At 32.3% G+C, this 21,747-nt stretch overlaps 4 protein-coding genes and 1 long non-coding RNA gene across 9 annotated transcripts; 2 read left to right on the top strand and 3 right to left on the bottom strand.

Moving 5' to 3' along the window:
- Positions 1-98: 98 nt before the first annotated feature.
- DNAlig1 (DNA ligase 1) lies at positions 99-6,010 on the bottom strand. Of its 2 annotated transcripts, XM_011060135.2 has the most exons (16): positions 5,846-6,010; positions 5,655-5,714; positions 5,404-5,481; positions 5,221-5,303; positions 4,848-5,158; positions 4,374-4,692; positions 4,112-4,238; positions 3,839-4,011; positions 3,537-3,760; positions 2,990-3,118; positions 2,788-2,927; positions 2,303-2,504; positions 1,961-2,167; positions 1,358-1,810; positions 917-1,114; positions 99-592 (listed from the first exon to the last, which is right to left on the bottom strand). In XM_011060135.2, exons 1-16 carry the CDS (start codon positions 5,863-5,865, stop codon positions 419-421), a joined length of 2,898 nt encoding a protein of 965 aa, XP_011058437.1. In that variant the 5' UTR covers positions 5,866-6,010; the 3' UTR covers positions 99-418. The 2 variants fall into 2 exon arrangements, with proteins under 2 accessions (XP_011058437.1, XP_087267677.1); XM_087411551.1 differs by having other exon boundaries at positions 5,404-5,714; positions 5,846-5,943.
- A 154-nt stretch (positions 6,011-6,164) lies between these two features.
- Positions 6,165-7,156, top strand: LOC147908143 (uncharacterized). The gene is made up of 3 exons (XR_015546805.1): positions 6,165-6,305; positions 6,697-6,924; positions 7,055-7,156. It is a non-coding gene; the product is annotated as an uncharacterized LOC147908143 (long non-coding RNA).
- LOC105148422 (GTPase Era, mitochondrial) lies at positions 6,527-8,548 on the bottom strand. The gene is made up of 3 exons (XM_011060136.2): positions 7,963-8,548; positions 7,070-7,507; positions 6,527-6,930 (listed from the first exon to the last, which is right to left on the bottom strand). Exons 1-3 carry the CDS (start codon positions 8,191-8,193, stop codon positions 6,577-6,579), a joined length of 1,023 nt encoding a protein of 340 aa, XP_011058438.1. The 5' UTR covers positions 8,194-8,548; the 3' UTR covers positions 6,527-6,576.
- Positions 8,549-9,000: 452 nt separating this feature from the next.
- Positions 9,001-14,693, top strand: LOC105148423 (hypothetical protein). 4 transcript variants are annotated; one of them, XM_011060140.2, is made up of 6 exons: positions 9,001-9,989; positions 10,824-11,078; positions 11,523-11,608; positions 11,963-12,203; positions 12,419-12,629; positions 12,785-14,693. In XM_011060140.2, exons 3-6 carry the CDS (start codon positions 11,533-11,535, stop codon positions 13,130-13,132), a joined length of 876 nt encoding a protein of 291 aa, XP_011058442.1. In that variant the 5' UTR covers positions 9,001-9,989; positions 10,824-11,078; positions 11,523-11,532; the 3' UTR covers positions 13,133-14,693. The 4 variants fall into 4 exon arrangements, with proteins under 4 accessions (XP_011058442.1, XP_011058441.1, XP_011058439.1 ...); XM_011060139.2 differs by having other exon boundaries at positions 9,006-9,820; positions 11,494-11,608; XM_011060137.2 differs by having other exon boundaries at positions 9,006-9,989; positions 11,494-11,608.
- On the bottom strand, positions 14,092-21,718 carry LOC105148424 (protein HID1). The gene is made up of 12 exons (XM_011060142.2): positions 21,469-21,718; positions 20,391-20,750; positions 20,091-20,144; positions 19,790-20,013; positions 19,312-19,553; positions 18,832-19,062; positions 18,465-18,590; positions 18,038-18,294; positions 17,385-17,628; positions 17,105-17,262; positions 16,779-16,951; positions 14,092-16,635 (listed from the first exon to the last, which is right to left on the bottom strand). The coding sequence occupies exons 1-12, from the start codon at positions 21,532-21,534 to the stop codon at positions 16,413-16,415; spliced, it is 2,358 nt and encodes a 785-aa protein (XP_011058444.2). The 5' UTR covers positions 21,535-21,718; the 3' UTR covers positions 14,092-16,412.
- Positions 21,719-21,747: the final 29 nt, after the last annotated feature.

The raw sequence follows: 21,747 nt of genomic DNA, 5'->3' as shown, positions 1-21,747 counted from the left end.
CCAAAAAGTCATGTACATTGTGGATGTAAATGAAATAAAAAATCAGAAATCACATATTATTAAACTTATGATAAAGAAATTAAATTAAAGATCTTAAACTCTTTGAAAATCTTTATTATAATCAAATTCTCAAAATTACTGATACACAAATTATTGTTAATATATGATACTTTAAAATGTACACAATAAATATCATAAAATATGAACTAATCTCTTTCCTAGATAAATGTTATTAGTAATCATTAAGTAATATCGTATAATATTTAAACAAACATTAAATGCAACGTAGAAATTACATAGTATATATGCCATATTAGATATATATTTATTTACAATATTCCTTACAATATTCCTTACAAAATTAACGATTATATAAAATATAAGACATACAGGATTAATTTGTGCGAAATAAAAAAAATTAATAGAAATCTTCCTCCGTGGCTTTCGATACTGAAGTTTTATTTTTTATCTGTTCTTGATTATTGTACATATTTGCCACGTCTTGAGCGGAAGTGGCCTGCTCGCAGGTCTTATCCTCGCGGATCCTGATAAATCGTGGGAACCTTAAAGATATTCCCTTTTCCGGATCAACCTGAACAAAATAAAGATAAAATATACATATAAAATCTGTTTCTTTTAATTAAAAAAATATTTATTGAACAAACTAAAAATTCCCAAAAAAAAAATTAATTACAGGAACATGTTTATTATCACTATTTAATTAACCAATAGAAAAAATATAGTGTATTCCATGTGTGTAATGTATGCGCAAACTGTTCGATGCGAATAAAAGATTTCCGGAAATGAAATAAATTATTATGTCATGCAATATGAATTTGTTTTAGCGCAATTATGATGAATTATATTTTTATGAATATTCGTAATTTACTCGTCTTTGAAAACCTAGGAAACTCACTATTCCGATAGCCGCTCTGTGTACAGGCGAAAGGGAAAGATCGGCACACTTGATCTCCCAAACTTGAACTGGTTCAAACCAGTGATCCGGTTCATGGCTGCTATCGAAGCGATAATACGATTTGACCTGTGGTACTATGTGATCCTTGAAGAATTTGGTATGATTTTCGAGATCATCTTCTTTGAATCCCGTACCGATCTGTTTACGAAGAAATAATATATCGCGCGCGTAGTGGTAGTATCAAGCAAAAGAAAAATATAATATGATAGTAGAAACTTAATTATAGAAATCACCTTAATTATAGAAATGCTTTATATATATTTTAAAAAACATCTTAATAAAAATATTATACATAGAAATATCTATATATGGACAAAATTTCCAATAATTATACATCTCTGGTTACTTTCACAAAGTCGAAGAAATATTTCAAAGACATACCTTACAAATGCTCTGGTACTCTTCATTTTCCAGATCATAACAAGCTAAGAGGAAACCACCATAAGTGCCGGTCCTCTTTCCTTTGCCGATGTAACCACCGATTACAACTACGTCGAGCGTATCGCCGACGCCATCTAAGTAGTCCTTTTTTAACTTCAGCCAGTTTCTCGATCGCTTCGCGATCTCATAGGTCGCCTCCTTTTCCAACGTCTTTACCATCAAACCCTCGCAATTTCCCTTCACAGATTCGTCCAAAAAAACTTCCACCTCTTCCATCGTCGAGGCATCTAAACTATTAGCGAATTTCCATTCGCCTTCCACTTCCTTGAAATGCTGTTTCAACAACTCACGACGTTTCACGAACGGTTCCTTCACTAATGGCTCGTCATTTAGATATAACAGATCAAACATAAACACACATACTTGTACTTTAATGTCCTCCTCATTAGCATCCTAAGAAGAAAAATGGAACATTACTATGGAAATTGTCACAACTATAATCTTAATAGCAATTACAGTCATTTAGTGACACTAAAATAATGTATAATAATTACAATCAAAATAATTAAAATTATAAATAAATGTATAACATGTAATTACTACCTTTCGCTTTCTTGTACTGAGTATTTGGAACGGTAAAATTTGTTTCTTCTCATTATCCCAAGCGACCGCCTCACAATCCAGTATACAATTCTTCACTTCATCACCGCGACTATTCTTGAATCGCTTAATGATATCTGGATACTTGGTAGTATTGTCCTCCTGATTTCTACTGTATATTTTTATTTGACCATTGTCCGCAACATGTATCTGCCGAATTGTAATTTTTTAAACAACTTGAATCTAAATTACTAAATTCTCAGCGAATTAATTTTCAAGTTCTATGTGCAATAAAATATTTTCTATCATACTATAAAATTTTCAAAGTTACATGTGAATAAGAACCTGAGCTCTTTCCCCGTCATATTTCCATTCACAAGTAAATTTCAAACCCTCAAATCGCGTTAGAACTTCTTGAACACCTTTAGTAGGATGCGCTAACATAGGTTTCAAGGGTATTCCAGGAGTAAGTTTGCACTTGCTCGGCAAGGTATTAATTCCATCTTCCAGCAAAACAGGAATTATAAGATTATAATTCGGACATTCACTGCAAAAAGATATAAGATTAGCGAAAAGGAAGAGAAACTTAATTGAATATATTAATCTTATTTCTAAATTAAAAAATAAAATTTTTAGCAAAATATTTATTTTAATAAAATTATGAGATACAATTAAATTATTTTAAATACAATTATGTATTTATATTTTATGTACATTTTATTTAATTATATATATTTCCTTCTTTTTAATTAAGGAAAATATTTTATTTCGACAAAAACATTACTTAATTTATTGTTTGAATATTTATAATATTTTCAAAATAATCTTACCAATACGTTGTTTTCAATATAAGCGCTATTTCATCATATTTCTCTTTGAAACGATCACTCGATATCTTTTTGCTTGCATTTAGAATTTCTGGTGGATACTTTTGTTCCGGAGGTGTCATTGCGCAAGCTAAAGCCAATGCCTAAGAAAATCCAGATGTTTAATAATGTTGATCAAAACTGTATAATATCGCAAACAACTTACTTGTAAAACAGATTGTTCCGCCAATCCAATGCGAAGCTTCCCAGCTAACAATCTAACTAAATATCTTGCTTCTGTATTTCGGCACGCTACAAACAGCGTCTGAATTTTATCCAACTTTTTCGATAGAGACTGTAGAACAAAAAATTTTATTTTACGTAAATATAATACAGTTTGCGATTTATTTATTCCTATATAAATATTTCAATTTCTCGTTTAATCTTTTTCTGAAATCAAATATATATCACACAATCTTTATATTTCTCGTAATTCTTTTTTAATTAATTAAAAATCAAAATTAATTCAAATAGAAAATTTTTTAATATAAATTAATTTTTAATTTATAATATCACGCGTAGACGAGATACAGATTACTAAAGCCATCTATTGGAAAAATAATGGATTTCTTTTTACTACACCTAATATATAAACTTAAAATTTCTTAAGTCTTTATTTTTTATAATTTAAACCTCGTTACTCTGTAATTTTTTTTTAATTTTACATATTTATATTAATCATAAAAAAATCATAATTATGTTGCATGTGTTACCGCATGTCCTGTCATCTGAGCAATTTCCATCAATCTGGAGTATACATTGGGAACTGTCAATGGCGCCGGTTGAAACATAGTTCTCTGATTAGATTTACTATTTTCCGCTATAATTCCCAAATCGCCAACCTCCTGGACATCAGCTCTAATTTGCGCCAGTGTTCTCCCAGTACATTGCGCTATCGCCTTCATCAGATTCGTATCAGCGATTCCAAACTCAACTCCTAAAATTTAAATAGTTATTTTTAGATAAACATTAATTGCTTTCTTCTGAATTTTGAATAATCAATGTCATTATTAACCTTCATACGCTGGCGCTAATTGATTAAGGCACAGATAAACGCTCGGCAAAAGATCCTCGGGGCTCAGAACTATGACAGACCGGAAGTAATTTGATAGTATCTCTATTATCTTTAATCTTGCACTAGTTTCTTCGATGATTTCCAAGGTGCGCGCGAATGCGCTATATGGAGTTCTGTAAGCGAATTTCAAAGGGAGAAATTTTTAAATATCGCTAAAGTCTTACAAAATTTTCATGGTTTCTTATAATAAAACAAAATTATATTTCAGCTCACTTGTCCCCTCGTTTCCAGCACGCATCGTCTATCGGATGATAGACAGACGCGCTGGGATTGTAAGATTGGTTGGCACTTTTTCCATTGTTCACTTTGTCACCTTTCGCGTCGCCCTTTTGCTTAGACACTGCAACACAATTTCAAATAACTGTTCGAAATATAATATTTAAAGCGTATACTATTCTTTAAATTCATTTAAATCTGTATTTTAAAATTCAATCCGCAACTTTTTCAAAGTACTCTTAAACTGTTGAATACTTACTAAAAAAGTTGGGCACTTTCTTAGCCTTTTTGTTAGGAGTAGGCTCTTTCTTCGGATTTTCATCCTTAGAGGGAGTCTGGGATTTCTCGGGTGTAGATTCTTTCTTTGAACTTTCATTCTTAGAGGGAGTCTCCGAGTTCTCAGGTGTAGACTCTTTCTTCGGATTTAGATTTTTCTCTTCATTGTTTGAAGCACTTTCGTTTGCGTCATTATCAGAAGCGTTATCAGAAACATTTTTATTTATGTTGCTGGACTTGTCTACACTTTCAGTCTTCTTCTCCTCATTGTCAGTCTCTGATTTTTTTGGACTTTCAGGTAACTATAATCATTTGTATGTATAAGAAAAATTTATAGAATACTTAAAAATTTATAGAGTTTGACCGAAATCACATTTTGATTTCAAGCCAAAAACAAAACTGAAACTGAAACTTAAATAAGTCTTAAGAAAAAAAATTTTAAAGAGTTTGAACTTACAGGTAGGTGAGTCTCATCATCACTAGAATCTACCAGTTGCACTATCTTGGACCATTTCTTTTTCGCAGACTTCTTTACTTTTTCTACCTCATTAGACTTTAATTTCTTCGTTGAAAATGTAGATTCTTCTTTTTTATTTTTCTCTTCAGTTATACCGTTTTCTATATGATTATTCTTCTCTTCAACATCATTTATATTTTCAGCCTCTTCCTTCTTTTTCTTTTTACCAGGAGTATCTTTCAATTGCCTTTTTTCTGCCTTTTTTGATGCTCCAGGGGAAAGCTTACTAGGCTTAATTTTTGGGGTAGCTCCTTAAAAATAATTACAGAGATATATCATAGTTGAAATATTTATAGTTTAACAGAGTAATTACCTAGTTTGCGAGGCTTAACACTTGGCGAAGGTGTCTTGGAAACCGTCTTTGACTTTGTACGTTTAACATTATTCGAAGGTGAACTACAAAACCGATTTATAAGAAAACAAATAAATACAAACAGAGACTTTTAATAATTTAAAATATTAATGCTTCAACATATAAATTATTGAATTTAATCACCTGGAACTGTTGCTGCTATCTCTTTTCCGTTTGCCATTCTCCGTTGCATTCTGATTTTGTTTGTCTGACAAGTTGTGGCTGTTGGTTGTATGTATCCAATTAAAAACAACAAATCGAGTGTGAGCTGCGACTGCGAGCTCTAGCCGTCGAATCGGCAAAGCCAGCGAGCTCAAGCGCGAGCATGTAGTGAGGATTTTTAGCATAATCGATTATCATAAAGAAAGAGAGAGACTATTAATAGTAAAACATACCTCTCCGAATTATCCTGGCCTGAATTCTCGTTCTTGGATGATATCTTAGTAAAGAAAGAACTATAAAGATAAAGCAAATGACAAACATTTATCTATATACAAATAATTATTATCTTAATTAATCGAATCGTGTATTTATAATTATAGATTAAGTTATGTCAAATTGTTAAATAATTATTATATTTACTCACTCTATACGACGTTGCGCCATTATTATTACGCTTCTACGCCATACGTGTTTGACAGATTTCCCGCGTTTATTTCATGGCGTGACAATGACATAACCTCACTTTCATAGATCAAACTATACTATACGTAGATAGAAAAGTCTGATAGCATCAATGCCGACACACTAGCGCCAATTGAGGAAGTGAATATCAACTACATAGCAACATACAATGTATATTTCAATCGATATTTTTGTTACTTGGTTCCTGTCTGTGCTACATTCACTTTCAAATTATATACTGCATTTATACATAGACTATAATAATTTACATATATATGTATATATAGTATGAACTTACACTGCTTTTATTTGTAGTTTTATTTTACAAATAAAATTAAGATTTTAAAAAAGGGATAAATTGACTGCTGCTATAACTGAGTCTGATAATCATTGAACAACTCAGGTCCAGTTCCTGCACGAATGTAAGAACTTTTTTCTCGATTTCTTGCTATTTACCTTTTTCTAATTCTTAGAAAAATTCTTACTTTGTAGAATTAAAAAAAAAAAGAATAAATTGAACATAAATTGAAGTTAATCTTACACTTGTGGAACCAAGCCTTACAAATGCAATGTAGAAGAATCATACTCTTAAATCAGAGATCGATTTTGAAACGTTTTGGTTGTATTGAAACATAAAAATATCTTATTTGTAAATACTTAACTTTATTTAACAAATAACAAATACAAGTCAAATTATATCGAAGGTTCCACAATTAGCTTTAATTTCACTGACGTTCGAAAAGCATGTCGCAGTTCCTGTTCTGCCATAACAGCGACTTGACTTATTCTATTATTTCTACCGCGTATTAATAGACGAGCGATGCGTTTGTTGGGACATGTAATGGATACCAGTGCATTAACAGTGTCGTCGGGTGCTGAATCAAAGTGCTCTAACTTCACCAATAAACGATAAGGAACCTCGTTCGGTAGAATGTCTAGCAGCTTTGCTCTTACTGTCTGCCATATTATATCTTGGCATGTATTATCACTGTAAATATGTCCTTCATATTCCCAGGCTCGTGGTTTAGCTGAGTCTAACAAGTAAGTCTGCAAAACATAAAAAAAGTAAAGGAATCTAGATGTTACAATATTTCAAATATTGGAAATTATAATTTCTAAGAATTATGTTATAAATTATAATTTATTATCACTTGTGTCTAATTCTTTACAGTAATCACAAATTTACCCTCAAGTCGTCAACACCGTCCCCAGTCAGAGCAGATATCATAAATACATCACAGAAATCCGGAGACTTCTTGCTTTTGGTTAAAGTGTATACAAAATCTAACAATATCTCCTTCTTCTTTATTCTGTCCACCTTGTTAATGACCAGAATTATAGGAATCTTCTTTTTTATATCTTCCGTCAAAAGTTCTAATATATTTGAATCAATTTTATGTCTAGTATATATATTTTCTGCATTCTGCACAATTCCTATAATATCTGCCATATTCAAGGAGGTTTTCTGATCTTTTCTGAAGCTGTCGGCTAACTTGAACTTTTTACTTTCAGTCAGGGAAACCATACCAGGCGTGTCCATAAATATAAGCTGAGTATCACCTTCGCAATAAATTGCATGTGCTTTGGTCTGTGTGGTGTGTACTTTGCAGGATACGGGGCATATCTAACAACATAATATAAAAAGAAATATACGTATATATATATATATATATATATATATATTAGGTGTTGGAATTAATTCGTAGCGTTTTACAAGTGATGGGAAGTACTTTCATTAATGTATTTTTTAATGCTCATGTGAAATAAATAACATTCTTTCATTAAAAACGCTACGAATTAATTCCAACACCTAATATATATATATAATAGAAAAAATATAAATTACTATAATAAACTTTTGCAAAATGAAATAATAAATCCTCTTTGTTTTTAAAGTGCAAGCAAGAGATATAAATAATATACTTTAATTATTTATATTTATATAAAAAATATATATTGGGTCATCTAAAAAGTATCCGCGGTACTTTGTCACTAGATATATGACCATCAACACACATCTAGTGACAAAAAACCGCGGATACTTTTTAGATGACCCAATATATAAATGAAGATAATTACCGATCGTTTAATAAGTTGATTAACGAGTGTGCTTTTTCCGACATTTGGCGCGCCTAGAAAAGCGATCTTCAAAGACTTTTCAGCTTCACGATGTATCGATGTATGATTTTCATTGGATTGTAAAGCAAATTCTTGCGGATCATTTGTCGAAATGCCGACACTGTTTGCGAAACATCGCCGTAAATAACGCGCACTCGCGCGAATCGTGTACCTTTCGATCGTAAATAACATTTCGTGTTTAAGATCAAAGTAATTTTGAGAAATTTTATATGTACGTCGAGTAGATCTCCGAAATTATGCTTCTTTTTATTTTTTCTTATATCGTTTCATGAACATTACATCGTGGTGTGTAGGTTATATTTGCATGAGCGATTTCTTCTTTTAGATAGTTAATTTTCGAGTCACAAAATCGTAGTTATTTATTTATCAAAGATTTAATTAATTTTCTAGTGTAGGCTGTGATTAATCAATAGATTCTTGAAAATTATACACTCATGTGGCATCACTATCGGCGTGATACATAAAGGTGTCTTTTCAAGCTGACGACTGACGACCGGTGACACTCTTTAACGTCAAATGGCATCAAAACAGATTACGTGATAAAAATTAACTCTTGATACTACAGCATCTATATAATACAGATGTTTGTGCTTGATATTTGTTAATTTTACATGTGATTTATTAAGCGTCAAACATTAACAAGGGAACTTACAGCTGTTTATTTTTCTTTTATAATATAAATATCAAAATACAAAAGTACCTAAAAATATTAAAAATCAGTTTTTATTGTACAAGAAATTTTTTATTTTTTTGTTATTTCATATAATTTCTAAGTAAAATATTAAATTTATCTAATCTATATTGTTTTGTTATTTAGACTAATCTAATTTTAAGACACATTTTTAGATACTCTAGTTTAATAAAATTAATATTTTTCAAAATTAACTTTTTATTTAACTTGAGTTAATTCAATTTTAACATAATAATCTTAACTTCAATCTCATAACTTTAACTGAGTTAGCTTTTTTGTTTATTCAACTTTTAACTTAACTATTTTAATTTTATAAACCATTAACTTTAACTTAATTTAGTTAATTAAAAAAAAACATTTATTTATCTAACCCTAGATATCGTTGATAAGAACCGATTATAAATTGTCAGCCTTTAGAAAATATTTATAAAACAGGACTATTTCCAGATAAGATTAGAGCAAAAGGCCGATTTGATTGGTCACGCCAATTGTTACCATCGTCTCGAATCGGCGACGATTTAGCGCGTCTCGCGCACAACTTCACGTCGTACTTCGCGCGTCGTCACTAGTGAAGCAATGGCGAACGACGACGATTTGCGTGAAGATAGATGTCTGTGATTATTTGTTATCAACGCGCGTCTATCGTAGTCTATGACTTTCATCATCAGTTTCATTGATCTTTTTGCTCCTCGCTAGAGACGCCGCGAGGCGAGAAATATTGCTCCTTGAAAAGACTGTGCGTTTGTTTGTAGAAGAGAAGGGTGAGGAAAAAAGAGTGATAACCGAGGCGCGAGGATAATGCGCAACTTCGGCAGGACGAGAACATAAAAGTGCGGAAATAACGTGAGAATATTGGATCTTAGTACTTATTTCTTGTCAATTGCATTACACCGGTCACGCCGATATTCAATGAACGAGGCTCGATCCATGAACGTTAAGGTCGCCCGTGATACGTTAGTGAATAAACACGGAGGATAAGTGAATGTCGCAGACGCCTCTTAGCAGTTTCAGCTGACTCCTTGAGAGGACCAACATGTTCTACTCTTTACTCTATTAGTTTGCATTTATAAATTTCCTTGTCCGAGAGCTGTCTCAAACAGGCAGGAGGTAAGCCTGTTGCACACAGGACGCATCAACGCATCAATAATGAATGTTCGCATGGAAAAGCAGCTTTATGTATAGCAAGAAACAACGCAATAGCCCAATTGGACTCAGATCTGAAAGAGTGTGACATGTTCTGAAAGCAGCTGAAAAGGAAACGAATCGAGCAATACCAGTTAGGGTTTATTCTCTGCGCCTTTTTCCCTGCACTTTCTGCACTTTTCTGACACAGTCGCTGTAGGATTCCCTTTACTTCAGATCGCTCTATTGGAACAGCTGGCTCCCTTTAAACTAATTTTTTTTTCACACTGTACTATTATGTTATATATTTACCGTGTGGTTGTATACATAAAGTGAAAAAACGAACTAAAGAGCACTCGATGACATTTTATTTTTTTTATATGCTGTTAGAAAAGTGGATATTCAAGAGGTTACAGAAGCAATAAAAACAGAACTGTTTATAATATTCTATATGTTTTTAACATTGATAATGATCCAATTGCGATTGAAACGTGTTTATTTATTGCTCTAACACATTATATTAAATCTTAACTAAACTATAATTATTTTTGTTTACTTATATTTCAATACTTGTGTTACTTATTCTACATTAACTATGTAATTGAATAATTTTTTGGCTTGTAGCCCCTTTTTTCTCGTTTTGTATCTTTTTCTATTGTTTTTAATAAATTAAATGAGCGTTTCCATCAGTTTTCTTGACTGTACTTTCGCATGTTTGTTTACTTTAAAGAATGAAAAAAATACAATTGAAAAAGACTCGATTTTATTTTCTATTTTTGTAATGATTTTTACATAAATATTTATAATATTCATAACATATTTAATTATCTTTAAATACATAAAATATAAGCGTTTAAGATATCTATTTTTTTAGAGTCATTAATTCCATTCTTTTTTATTGCGTAGCTGTATTTACATTTTTCACGTTCACTATGAGACACCAATTATCTTATCTATTTAACTGTTAAATACATGGTGCTCTTTTCAGAACATTATAAAGCATCTTTATGGTAGAACAATGCACCTTTAAGGTAGAAGATGAACTTTACCAGTGTCATTGACGACAATAAGTTTATAACAGACAATGAGTAATATACATCAAAAACTGATAGAACGCATCTATTCGAAATATATGATCAGTGGGATCTGGGATCGACCCCGACGAGCAGGAGAGTTGCAAGTTGAAGGAAATTTTCAAGAAGAATCGTGCATAATTCTTACGTCAACGAGAAATCATTGTAGAGTAAGTAGTGATACTTTCTAAAGTTTGACTCCCATAGATTGTATATGAGAAAAAGATTTATTGATTATTTTGATAAAAAACATTGATTGAAAATTTGCTGATAAAAATTGCGCATAAAAAGAGATAAAGGAAAGTCTGTCAAAATTTGTTTTTATTTGATAGAAAGTTTTCTGAGAGTTGCTAAAGAATTTATAGATTTTTATGGCGTCTTTTAAAATCTTGTTAATATAAAAGGAGATGAATGAATTTTAATTGGAGTAAAGATATGTATATTTTAAATTATATTTCTGCCGCGTTTCTTTGTGCATCAGTTTATTCCTTGATTTTTCATAAAGATATACAACAAGACCATGAGTATTTACTGAGACACAGGCTATGATTTATAGCCAAAAACTAAAAATGCTATCTTCATTAGTTAACAATGGATCTCTGAATCCGCTGCAGTGACTCCCTGATGCACTTCTGGCTCAACAAACCGCCGGGCAGGTTCGGCGGCCGATATCCCGCCACACCTATGCCCAAATCACACAGTAAGTGTATCAAAGTATAACGATATGAATCCAGTATTAGCAAAATACGAGCAAAAGATAAAGGATATGAAAATTGTATATTACAATTCTACTTGTGTCTTATGCATATATTAAATTTATCAATATTTTATATATCCAAAATTTAGAATATCTTTATCTTTGTTATATGAAATTCAGAATAAAATTTAGAAATTATTTCTTCAGATAATTCTGTAAAATTAATTAAAGATAAATCTGATAAACGAATGAAAGAATTAACAACATTATATGAGGGAAAATTTCAATATCTATTCTTTTTATTTTTCTTATCGTTATTTTATTTTTTGTCATTTTATTTATCAATTATTTTTGCAGGCCAATGTCGGCGCAGCGGCCAACATAGGCAAATGGTGAGTGCTGTGCATCAATTCCAGGGCCTCGCAGGTAACCTCGCAGCAGGAAACGCATCTCCAGCCGGACCTAGTAATGTCAATAATTCCTGCCGGAGCTTCGCTCGTTCGACGACGTCTGCGCGAATCCATAACAACGAGAACCATCATCACGGTTCGTCATCGCTCAGCGCCGTCCAACTCGCTCAGCTGAACAACATCCCCAAGTAATTAATGAAAACACAAAAAGGTCTACACTAAGACAAAGGAGACATTCTGAGAGGAACATGCTCTTCCTATATACAGGGTGACTCACTTATACATATCTATCAGCAGAAAGATTACTTATAAATGATTCGCCCTCGATTTGCAGCTTTGTGAGTTTAGTACAAAGATACTATGGCGGTATTAAATCGTTTTTGGCTTAACGCATTGTTTGCAGCAATGTCACCGACGCTAGCAACAATCAACTAATTCTGTCTAATACGACCGGCGTGAATGGTACAGAACGGAATAGAAGCCTACTGACAGGAAGTGTCTTTGAATTACGGCAGGCTGAGTTGGCCGGCTTCCGATTGCGCTGTGGGATTTGGTCTACCTTTGCTCTAGCAACAGTTTTTGTAGCGGCTGCTAAATTCTACTTTGGTTATCGGGTAAGCGTATTTGTACTTAGAAAGAATTCTTATTTCTAGATTTTATCTCAAAATTCTGCATCTCTAAAGAACTGCCACTGTTTTGTGATCTTCTTACTAGTTTCTTATTTTCTTACTTTATACTTTCTAATTGATTCTTATTTTCGTGCTAACAGGGGCCTGGCCTGGAGATACTCGTATTTTGCGGGCTACTGATATTTCTGCTGTCCGCTTGTTTATACTCGATCTTCTGCAAGTACACTCATGAAAGAAATTACCATCACAATAGTCGGTCAGAACATAATGCTCGTATGCAGGAGGATCATATCGTTGCCCTGACAAACGCGTCCAGCATCGGCGACAGCATTGTCAGTAGAGCGACGGCGACAGTGCCGACGACGACGGTGAGGCAGCCGCCTCCACCGCCTTATCACATCGCTATCCTGATACCACCGCCATCACAGCCGCCACTTGCACCTTCGGACGAGGCGCCGCCACCCTCTTATGACAAGGTCATGCGATGAAATCGTCGACGCGGCGTAAAATCGAACTAGGACGCTTGTCTAAGAATTCTTCCTTTGACATGTTTATGTCCGCTACGTAAGGCAGCACAAATCAATTTCTCTAGGTTTAAGCAACATTGACGTCTGTGATAAGAGCGCAATGATGATGACACATCGATAACACATCGGGGATCTGATTCGGGGAAAGAAAAGATTCACGCGGCGATATTTTTTAGTGGGCATTATCAAGAGAGCCGCGCTCCGCCAATGAATTTCCGTTTGGTCGGGTAAAATATATTATATTCTAATCTTTTTATACTTTACTATATGCAACTATGTGATATATTTAACTTAGGTTTAGCAGCGCGTTGCTGGACTTGGTCGATCCATTCATTTATTCTTCCAGTTAGGACTTCCGCGAGGCGATCGCTCACATTCGGACGCGATTCTTCGATATATATAATTCCAAGAATTCACTCAATTATGTTCGATTACTTAATTGTCTTCATGATCTTATAGAACGATATACAAAGGTAACTCTTGTTACACACACATCTACTCATACATATATGTATGTATATATGGATGTCTGTACATATATATATATATACACGCAGAGGCATATAAAAAAAATGAACTCATGAATTTGAATCTGGGTGTCAAATTTGCAAAACGTATGCATGATCGTCACTTAAGATAAGGTGGTAACCGCGTTTGGCGTACAGTTTCTGTTATCAAATAGATGTAACGTTCTGTCCACCAAACACGCTCGTTACCGAATATCATATATACGATATATATTGCGTGCTTCATGCGACATAGAAGCACGCGCATACGGCGTTTTACGATAGTTACAAGTAATACGGAACTATCAAACGACGAGTTTTCGTGCGAAATATAACACGATTTTGTATTTCTTTTTCCATGAATGCAAAGTGAGAGCGAGAGAAAGGGAGAGAAAGAAAGAGTGTACACACAAATGTAAATAATCGTTTATGTCATAACTCTGTATATTTAAGAACAGCTACATATATAATACATGGTGTGAGATCCTGTTTGGATGTTCTTCGTAACTATAAGTCGCAAATGTACTGTGATGTACAAAACTCATCGTCATTTCTAACTGCACTTACAATTTTGTTTTTATTTCAAAAATACAAAAGCAAAATTCAAATTCCCTTTTTTAAAAATTTATCATATAGTCAAAGAGATCTATCACAAATTATCTGGATATTTCTGTTTCTATATGACGAAATTATCGATTTGTTTAAAAAGTATTATGAAAAGCGAAAAATAAAATTACAGAATATGAATTTTGCTTCTATACTTTTTTAAATTTCTTTTTTTCTGTTAAGGCCTGAGTGTATACATTTATTTTATTTTGAATTATAGAAAGTCTAACAGTGCAATCGAAGAAGAGCACAAGGACCTAAGGTCTGTTTTCCTTATATCATGTCACAATTTAAAAAAATCGCGATCGATTTGCGTTGCGCACGTCATTTCGTTCGTAAAAAGCATGTTCATTAAGTCCGTTCTTATTTACACTTTAAAAAAATAAATTTCGTAAGACGGAAAAAAGAAAGGCGTGATGTTATAGTAAGTGCAATAAAAGCGGACCCAGAAATTCTTATCGTACAGAGTATCGATCATGTAACTTTTTTTTATAAAACAGAAAAGTGAAAATTTTTATGTATGCATATACATATATGGCTGCATTTTCTTATTATACCTTCTTGCATTTATACTTTAAGCATTCTTATCTTCTATTTTTTTATTTTCTGGTCGGGCATCATCTATCGCGTGGTTTATTAAGCAAGACGCTTTCAAGTATTGTCTCATTTCTCTGTAATTCATAATTTGTGATTCGTTTCGTTTTCTGGGAGGTTTAATAGCAGTAGTTCTGCTGGTGCCTCACCATTTGTGTATACTTTGTAATTTCTCAATACACAATAAATAATAATAATAATAATGTACACATATGCATACAATTTTTACTTTTCACGTTTTCGCCCTAGGGAAAAAGTTACATAATAACTCTGATCCAGTACTTTTCGCGAAAGTGTGAAATGGTTGCTACAAATATAAATAAGCATTCAAATATATTAATTTAGTTTACAGCTATACGCGAAGTATACAACATTTAGATGCAAAAGCGGACAAAATCTTTTTGAAAAGCGCAGCTACATATCGCGAAAGATGAATTCTCTAATTCTGATAATCATTCTACGATATCGCCGGTCTTAATGAAACAATTATCGAATATTTTTTTGAAAAAATTATACGATATATAATTATGTTAAAAGGATAAATATTAATAATACCAATCGTAAAACTGTAAAATATAAATTATGATTGATGACAGTAAAATTGTATATAAATATAAAAACGCGAAGAAATGAATGAGTAAAGTTTAAAATATAATTTTTTATTTATAGTCGACTCTTCTTGTCGTCTATTAAATTTGTTTAATTAATAGACTTCCTTAAGATCGACGATACATATATTATATATATATATATATATATGTATATATATATATATATATATATAATCTTTTCCACTGATAGTATATATTACTATGATACAAATGAGATTACAGTCTTCGGGATACAATAATAATAATAATAATAATAATAATAATAATAATAATAATAATAATAATAATAATAAATCACTGATACCGATTGTAAACGACGTTTACAATCTTGTATACAGTACATGTATGTTACATCAAGATGAAAGTACTTTGAAGGCTCTCGCCATGTAAAAAGTAATTAGAGACAAAGCGTGTGACTTGATGCGTTCGTCGTGTCTCATTATATTTCCATAAACATTGGTCAAAATTAACCGATGTTTAATTGATTCCTGCCTCTTTCTTGATTATTAAAATTTGATTTGACTTGAAAGAATGGCGACAACTATCAACGAAATTTAAACTTAAGAGAATCAATTTCACTAGATCTTTGTAATTAAGCTGAAGAGACAAGGAATCAATTAAATTTCAATGAAGGATTCTAATGATTTAACACGTTTTTATAAGATTTCAGAGAAATTTGAAGCTCTTATAATTATACATGTTGATTTTAATCGATATATTTTATTGATATATTTTGACATTTATTTTAAAACGGAAAAAACTATTCTCGAGTTCTTACGAAAGCGTCACACTGAATCCTTCAATTTTACTTAATGTTCAGGAATGATTATACACACAATAACGAGTTCGATGACTCATCTTCTTGCGCACTGCCAATAAAACAGTATTTCAAGCGCGAACTATAACGAACCTTTTGACGATTATCTAAACCCTCTGGATCTCGAACAGCTTGACGTCTGTATCGTACCATATGGGTGGTTCGACATTTCTCAAATATATAACACCCCACATATACGTGCGAAACCACGCGGTCGTGCCGGGGTTAGCCTGATACCGCCTGATGAGAATAGGATGCGGCACTGGCAGTAATCCGACAAGGGTACCATGTTGCAGAAACTTCAGGATTTCGCTCTCGTCTGTCAGCCCCCTTAAGATTAATAAAAGAGAACATATAAATATGAAAATGATAAGTGTTGTTATGTATACGAAATTCTCTAGCGGAATTTTAAGCGCGACAACATTCTTTGATCGACCTATGCTTATTATTTATAAATAAGAATGCTCGCTCACTTGTCGATGCAGATTTTCTCAACCTGTGGAACGAGGACTTGCAGTAATCGCATGATGGTTTGCAGAGGAAGTTTGCTCTTCCACTGATACACCCAATCGCTAGACGGTACCCACTGATTAACGTTATTGACATTGTTGTTACTCGTTTGCTCAGCCACACGAATGCCACCCTTCTGGAGACAGCGAATGAATTACGATTGTCATTATTGATTGGATTTATTAATCAAATGTTCATATATCGGTCTTTGTTACTATTGAACGTCAATGGATTTTTTTCAATTAAGATTTCAATTAAGAATAAACAATTTCATATCTCTGTTCCTTACCGGTACCACGGAATTCTTGGTCACGTTCATTGATTCTTCCGCGATATCTTCCGTCTTGCTCTCTCTCTCCGAATGATTAGTAATCAATTTATTAATGTCAATACTGACTGATGGACTCAGTGGATGCGCAGATTCTTTTTCCGTCATGTTCTCAATACCTGTTAGTTTAACAAATTTATATTATTTTTAAATTTGAATTTCTATCCAATAATATTGTTATATATTCTTAAATTTAGATCTATGAACTTAATTGTTAATCTACATATAGAAGAAGATTCACCGGGAGTCTCCAACAAGGATGCCTTCAAAGTGCCGGGTTCAGCAGGTTGCGCGGGATGCGACCCTTCCATCGCGGCTTCGCTGACATTCTCGTTGGACGTACTTGCAGGCATGTGACGACGCTGCCTTTTACTAAGAGACTTCGCGATCGTATTGCAATCACTGGGCAAATTCGCGAGAGCGTGGAATACTTGTCGTTTGCGTATTATAGTATAAACTAAGTTGCTATTTCCATCAAATTGATACTGAAAATCGAAAATAAATGGTAGATCTAAATTTATATTATTTATTTATAATATAATATTTATATTATTTATTTATAATATAATAATAGTATAAAAACCACATTCCTAAACTATGCATGTAGCAAATTAATAACTAAACATTCAAATAATTTCTATTCCAAAACATGCAAAAATATTTTTCTTCCCATTAGTTTTAATAAAGCAAATCTATTAGAAAATATATAGAAATAAATTATAAAATTAATAAAGGAAAGATTAATTCTTTTTCACACAAAATTTGCGAATGATAATGCTATATAAATTACACTTTTTTTACACTTTTAAACATCTTGTATAATGAGAAAAATAGATTATATGTTGTGTGATTATATGGATGCACATTTAATCGTGCATTTTGTGAGCGCATTACCTGAATAATATTGTTAAAGATCTCGAGCAAAAAGAATACCAAATGGTGATTAGTGGGTGCTGAGAAAAGGAACCACGGTGTACTAAATGCCTCCAACAAATGTAGCAGTTTTGTGCTAGCCACCATAGACAGTGTTTTAAGATACGGCGACACATTGACTAGAATCGTTAGTAGACAATCGAATAGCGGTTGCAGTCTTTGATGACCGGTCGTGATGATTTTATGAAATACAGTGACTAAGAGATCAGCATGCGTTCCTGAAATAAAATTATTATCATTTTAATATTGATAATTTAATAATTAATGATTTTAATAATTGACTTTACAATCAAAAATACAAATCTGCAATCAAATATTACGTTTTTAAATTAATATATTTAAAATAATCTTCTGTGATTCTTAAAAACGGTAAATATAATTATTACACCTGTAAAAACGGGAATATCCATAGGCACTGTAGCTGTATAGGGTTTATTCAACCTCACTCCGAAATTGCGTTCTCCACTCAAGAGAAGTAAAATAAATACACCGATGTGCATTAAACCAACTCGTGCTAAAAATATGGAAAAGCTAAATATATACATATAATATATAATCTACTTAATTAAAAATATAATTAAAAATATAATTTCAATGTATTACTTCTTCAATCAAATTCTGAGATATTTTAAATTACGTATGTCTCCTAAAGAAATCGTCAATTACCATATGTGTAATTAAATGTTGAATTAAAGTAGTATGATATAAATATAATATAAATGAGTAAGATTAAAAACAAAGAAATAAAAACTTACATTGGTCAGCACGCGAGTCATTTAAGTGATAAAGAATCGGTACGAGAACTTCAAGAACGTCCGAGCTTTTTAGCACATAATATAAAAACTTCTTGTTGTAATCACACATCTTCCAGAAGAAAACTAGCAGCTCTTGATGAAAATGCACTTTTTTGGTCGAGTTCGGCAGATACGTTTGCATTAATGGATTATTCAACAGTCTAGTGATACCCTTTAGGACAAATTGGAAATCTGTGGAAACAAAAACATACATTTCAGTCTATTTCTATATATAATACTTATTTCTTCATCTTTCTATGTATTTATTTTTTATCTATAAATTGACATTTAATTAACCAAAAATAATATAAACTTCAGAATCTAAGAAAAAAAATTTTAATTTTACTCCTTATTTAATTTTAAACATATATTGCTTTAACAAAACTTTAAATAAAATCTAATTATACAAAAATATATAAAATTAAATATTAAAAATGTTACCTTCATCGCGATGAATTCGACTCAAATAATTAATAAACAAATTATCTCCGACTGCTCCCTCTTCCATCGGTATTCCACCAGTAGTGTCATGATCTAAAGTTACAATCAAGATTTGCAACGCGACATCGACCAGCGGCTCTAAGGAATCGGTGAACAGCAAATGATTGTATGGCACTCCATATCCGACAGGATCGTATGCGCATACCGTGTTTAAAAGCGATGTAAACATAGGTAAAGCGTGTCTGTGAACAATCGCATGTAATTACAAATTAAATAAAAAATATGATGACATATAAATATCCTATGTAATTGTTGGATTATTTTAGTGTACTATTTAAATATATTATACATATAAGATGTATTTAAATATATTGTACACATAAGGTATTCCATGATTGAAGAACTTGTATACAAAGGTACAAATAATATAACAAGTATAAAATATATACATTATGTACGGTTGTACTAAAATAATTACCTATTTTCACTACTAGTCAAATGTTCAATCCATCTGTTCGGCGTGATTGATAGATCCATCGGCGGATTGTACATGGTTTCGCTGAAGCATGTCAACAAGAGCTTCAACAATTCCGTGCGGTTGGAATCTAGAATGGGATATCTGGGTGGCGAATATGCGAAGCCTACTCCCGCTTCCCATATATATTCACAGCTGTCTATCGACTGCAACTCATCGGCTTTGTCCTGTAAAGACATTACGAGGCATAACACATTCCGTACTTCTAATACTATCAAAACTCCGATATCTAACGGAGACTCACCGGACCGGATTTTCTATTTGCAGCTACGGTAAAATCAGGACAAAACAATAGATCCTAAAATAGAAATAGATTTAAGATTAATTACTTTACAGACTATACATATACATTCTACACTACTATAACATATATTCTCATATTTTATATAAAATATTAAACATCTAATTAATTATTAAATAATATAATTTTATTACTAGTAATAATAACTTAAACACATACATTTTAGATTATAATAACAAAATTATGAAAACATAATATGTAAACATTTAATATGTCATTATCTGCTTTAAATATATCTCTTACACAAAGCGCGTTCAACAAAGAATGTGCCAATGGTAAGCTCTCTTCGTCATCTTTGCCAGGTAAACTGGACCAAAAGAAGCCTTTCCAATCGGGATCCTCAAATATGTAAGGTAACAAGCGTGTCAGCAAGCGACAGCAGTTCAAAACAATCTGATGCTCCCGTTGAGTTCTACAGCTGCTATCCACCGCCTTGACTAACTTCTCGACCGCCTTGTAGCATAATGTGGCTAAATTGGAAGGTGCCTCTTCTCTCAATACACGAATCTCTGGAGCCGGAATCAGGGTAAAAATATCCTGAACATTGGTCACATTCTCAGACCAAAATTGATCCCAGAATATATCATCCGATGCATCGATCACCTGTTGGTACAATTGCAAAAATAAAATTTATATAGAACATGGTAATGATAATTTGAAATTTTGGTAGATTCACTAATCTTCATCATTCAGTATATAACATACATTTCTTCTAATTTAACAACTGATTATGAATCAAAAATTTTAATATGATAAAATTAGAGATTCTATAATAAAGTATGAGTAAGAATAAAGCAAGAAGAAGGATATATATACTGTCTCTTTTTATATGCCATTTCATTCTGATTTATACTTTCTTATTCTAACTTACTGAAAGTGATAAAAACAATGAATCAATCAAAAGTTTGTTCATCTCGTGATCAGACTTTGTTATTTAAGGTCTCTAGGTAAAACAAAGTATATTGACATATGTGCAGAGTGAAAATCTAATTTTTATTATTATATATACACAATTTTCACAACAATTTATTTATTATAGCAGTCATTGTTGTAGCAATTCGACAAATCTTAAAATAGCTTGTATTATCATGTTTCAATAATCTCTATCAGCAAGTTTTACATAATAATTTACATGATATGTTAATCCTTTTTTTTTACTTAACACATTGACATTATGTATATATAAAATAAAAAATGCAGATATTCTGGATTCATCACAGAGACTCAGCGATTGCCAAGATTTTTCGTCGAGAAATTATACTTATGTCGGTCTACCACCGATCATATGTTATTCGTCAAGTAAACAAGCGAATGTCTGTACCTGAGTTTTCGACGTTAATTGCACCACAGCCTTTCGAAAGTTCAGCTTTGTATCAGCATTGCCCATTGCGTTCCTCGTCGTCACCAGTGGCAATTAAAGATTCGTCGTAGTCAAAAAGGGAATGAAAATGCGTCGCTGCTCTTTAAACGGACACCATCATCGCCATGTTTGCATTGTGACAGCGGGCAGGATTATAGCTGATCAGAGCTACCAACCACGTTACTTTTCGCGCGAAAAATATGATTGGAAAAAACAGGACATTCGATCTCATTACCAGAA

The sequence above is a fragment of the Acromyrmex echinatior genome, chromosome 11 (genome assembly GCF_024713525.1).
Source record: "Acromyrmex echinatior isolate Ae372 chromosome 11, ASM2471352v2, whole genome shotgun sequence".
In the NCBI taxonomy this organism is placed as follows: domain Eukaryota; kingdom Metazoa; phylum Arthropoda; class Insecta; order Hymenoptera; family Formicidae; genus Acromyrmex; species Acromyrmex echinatior.
This window is presented reverse-complemented; position numbering and strand designations above follow the sequence as displayed.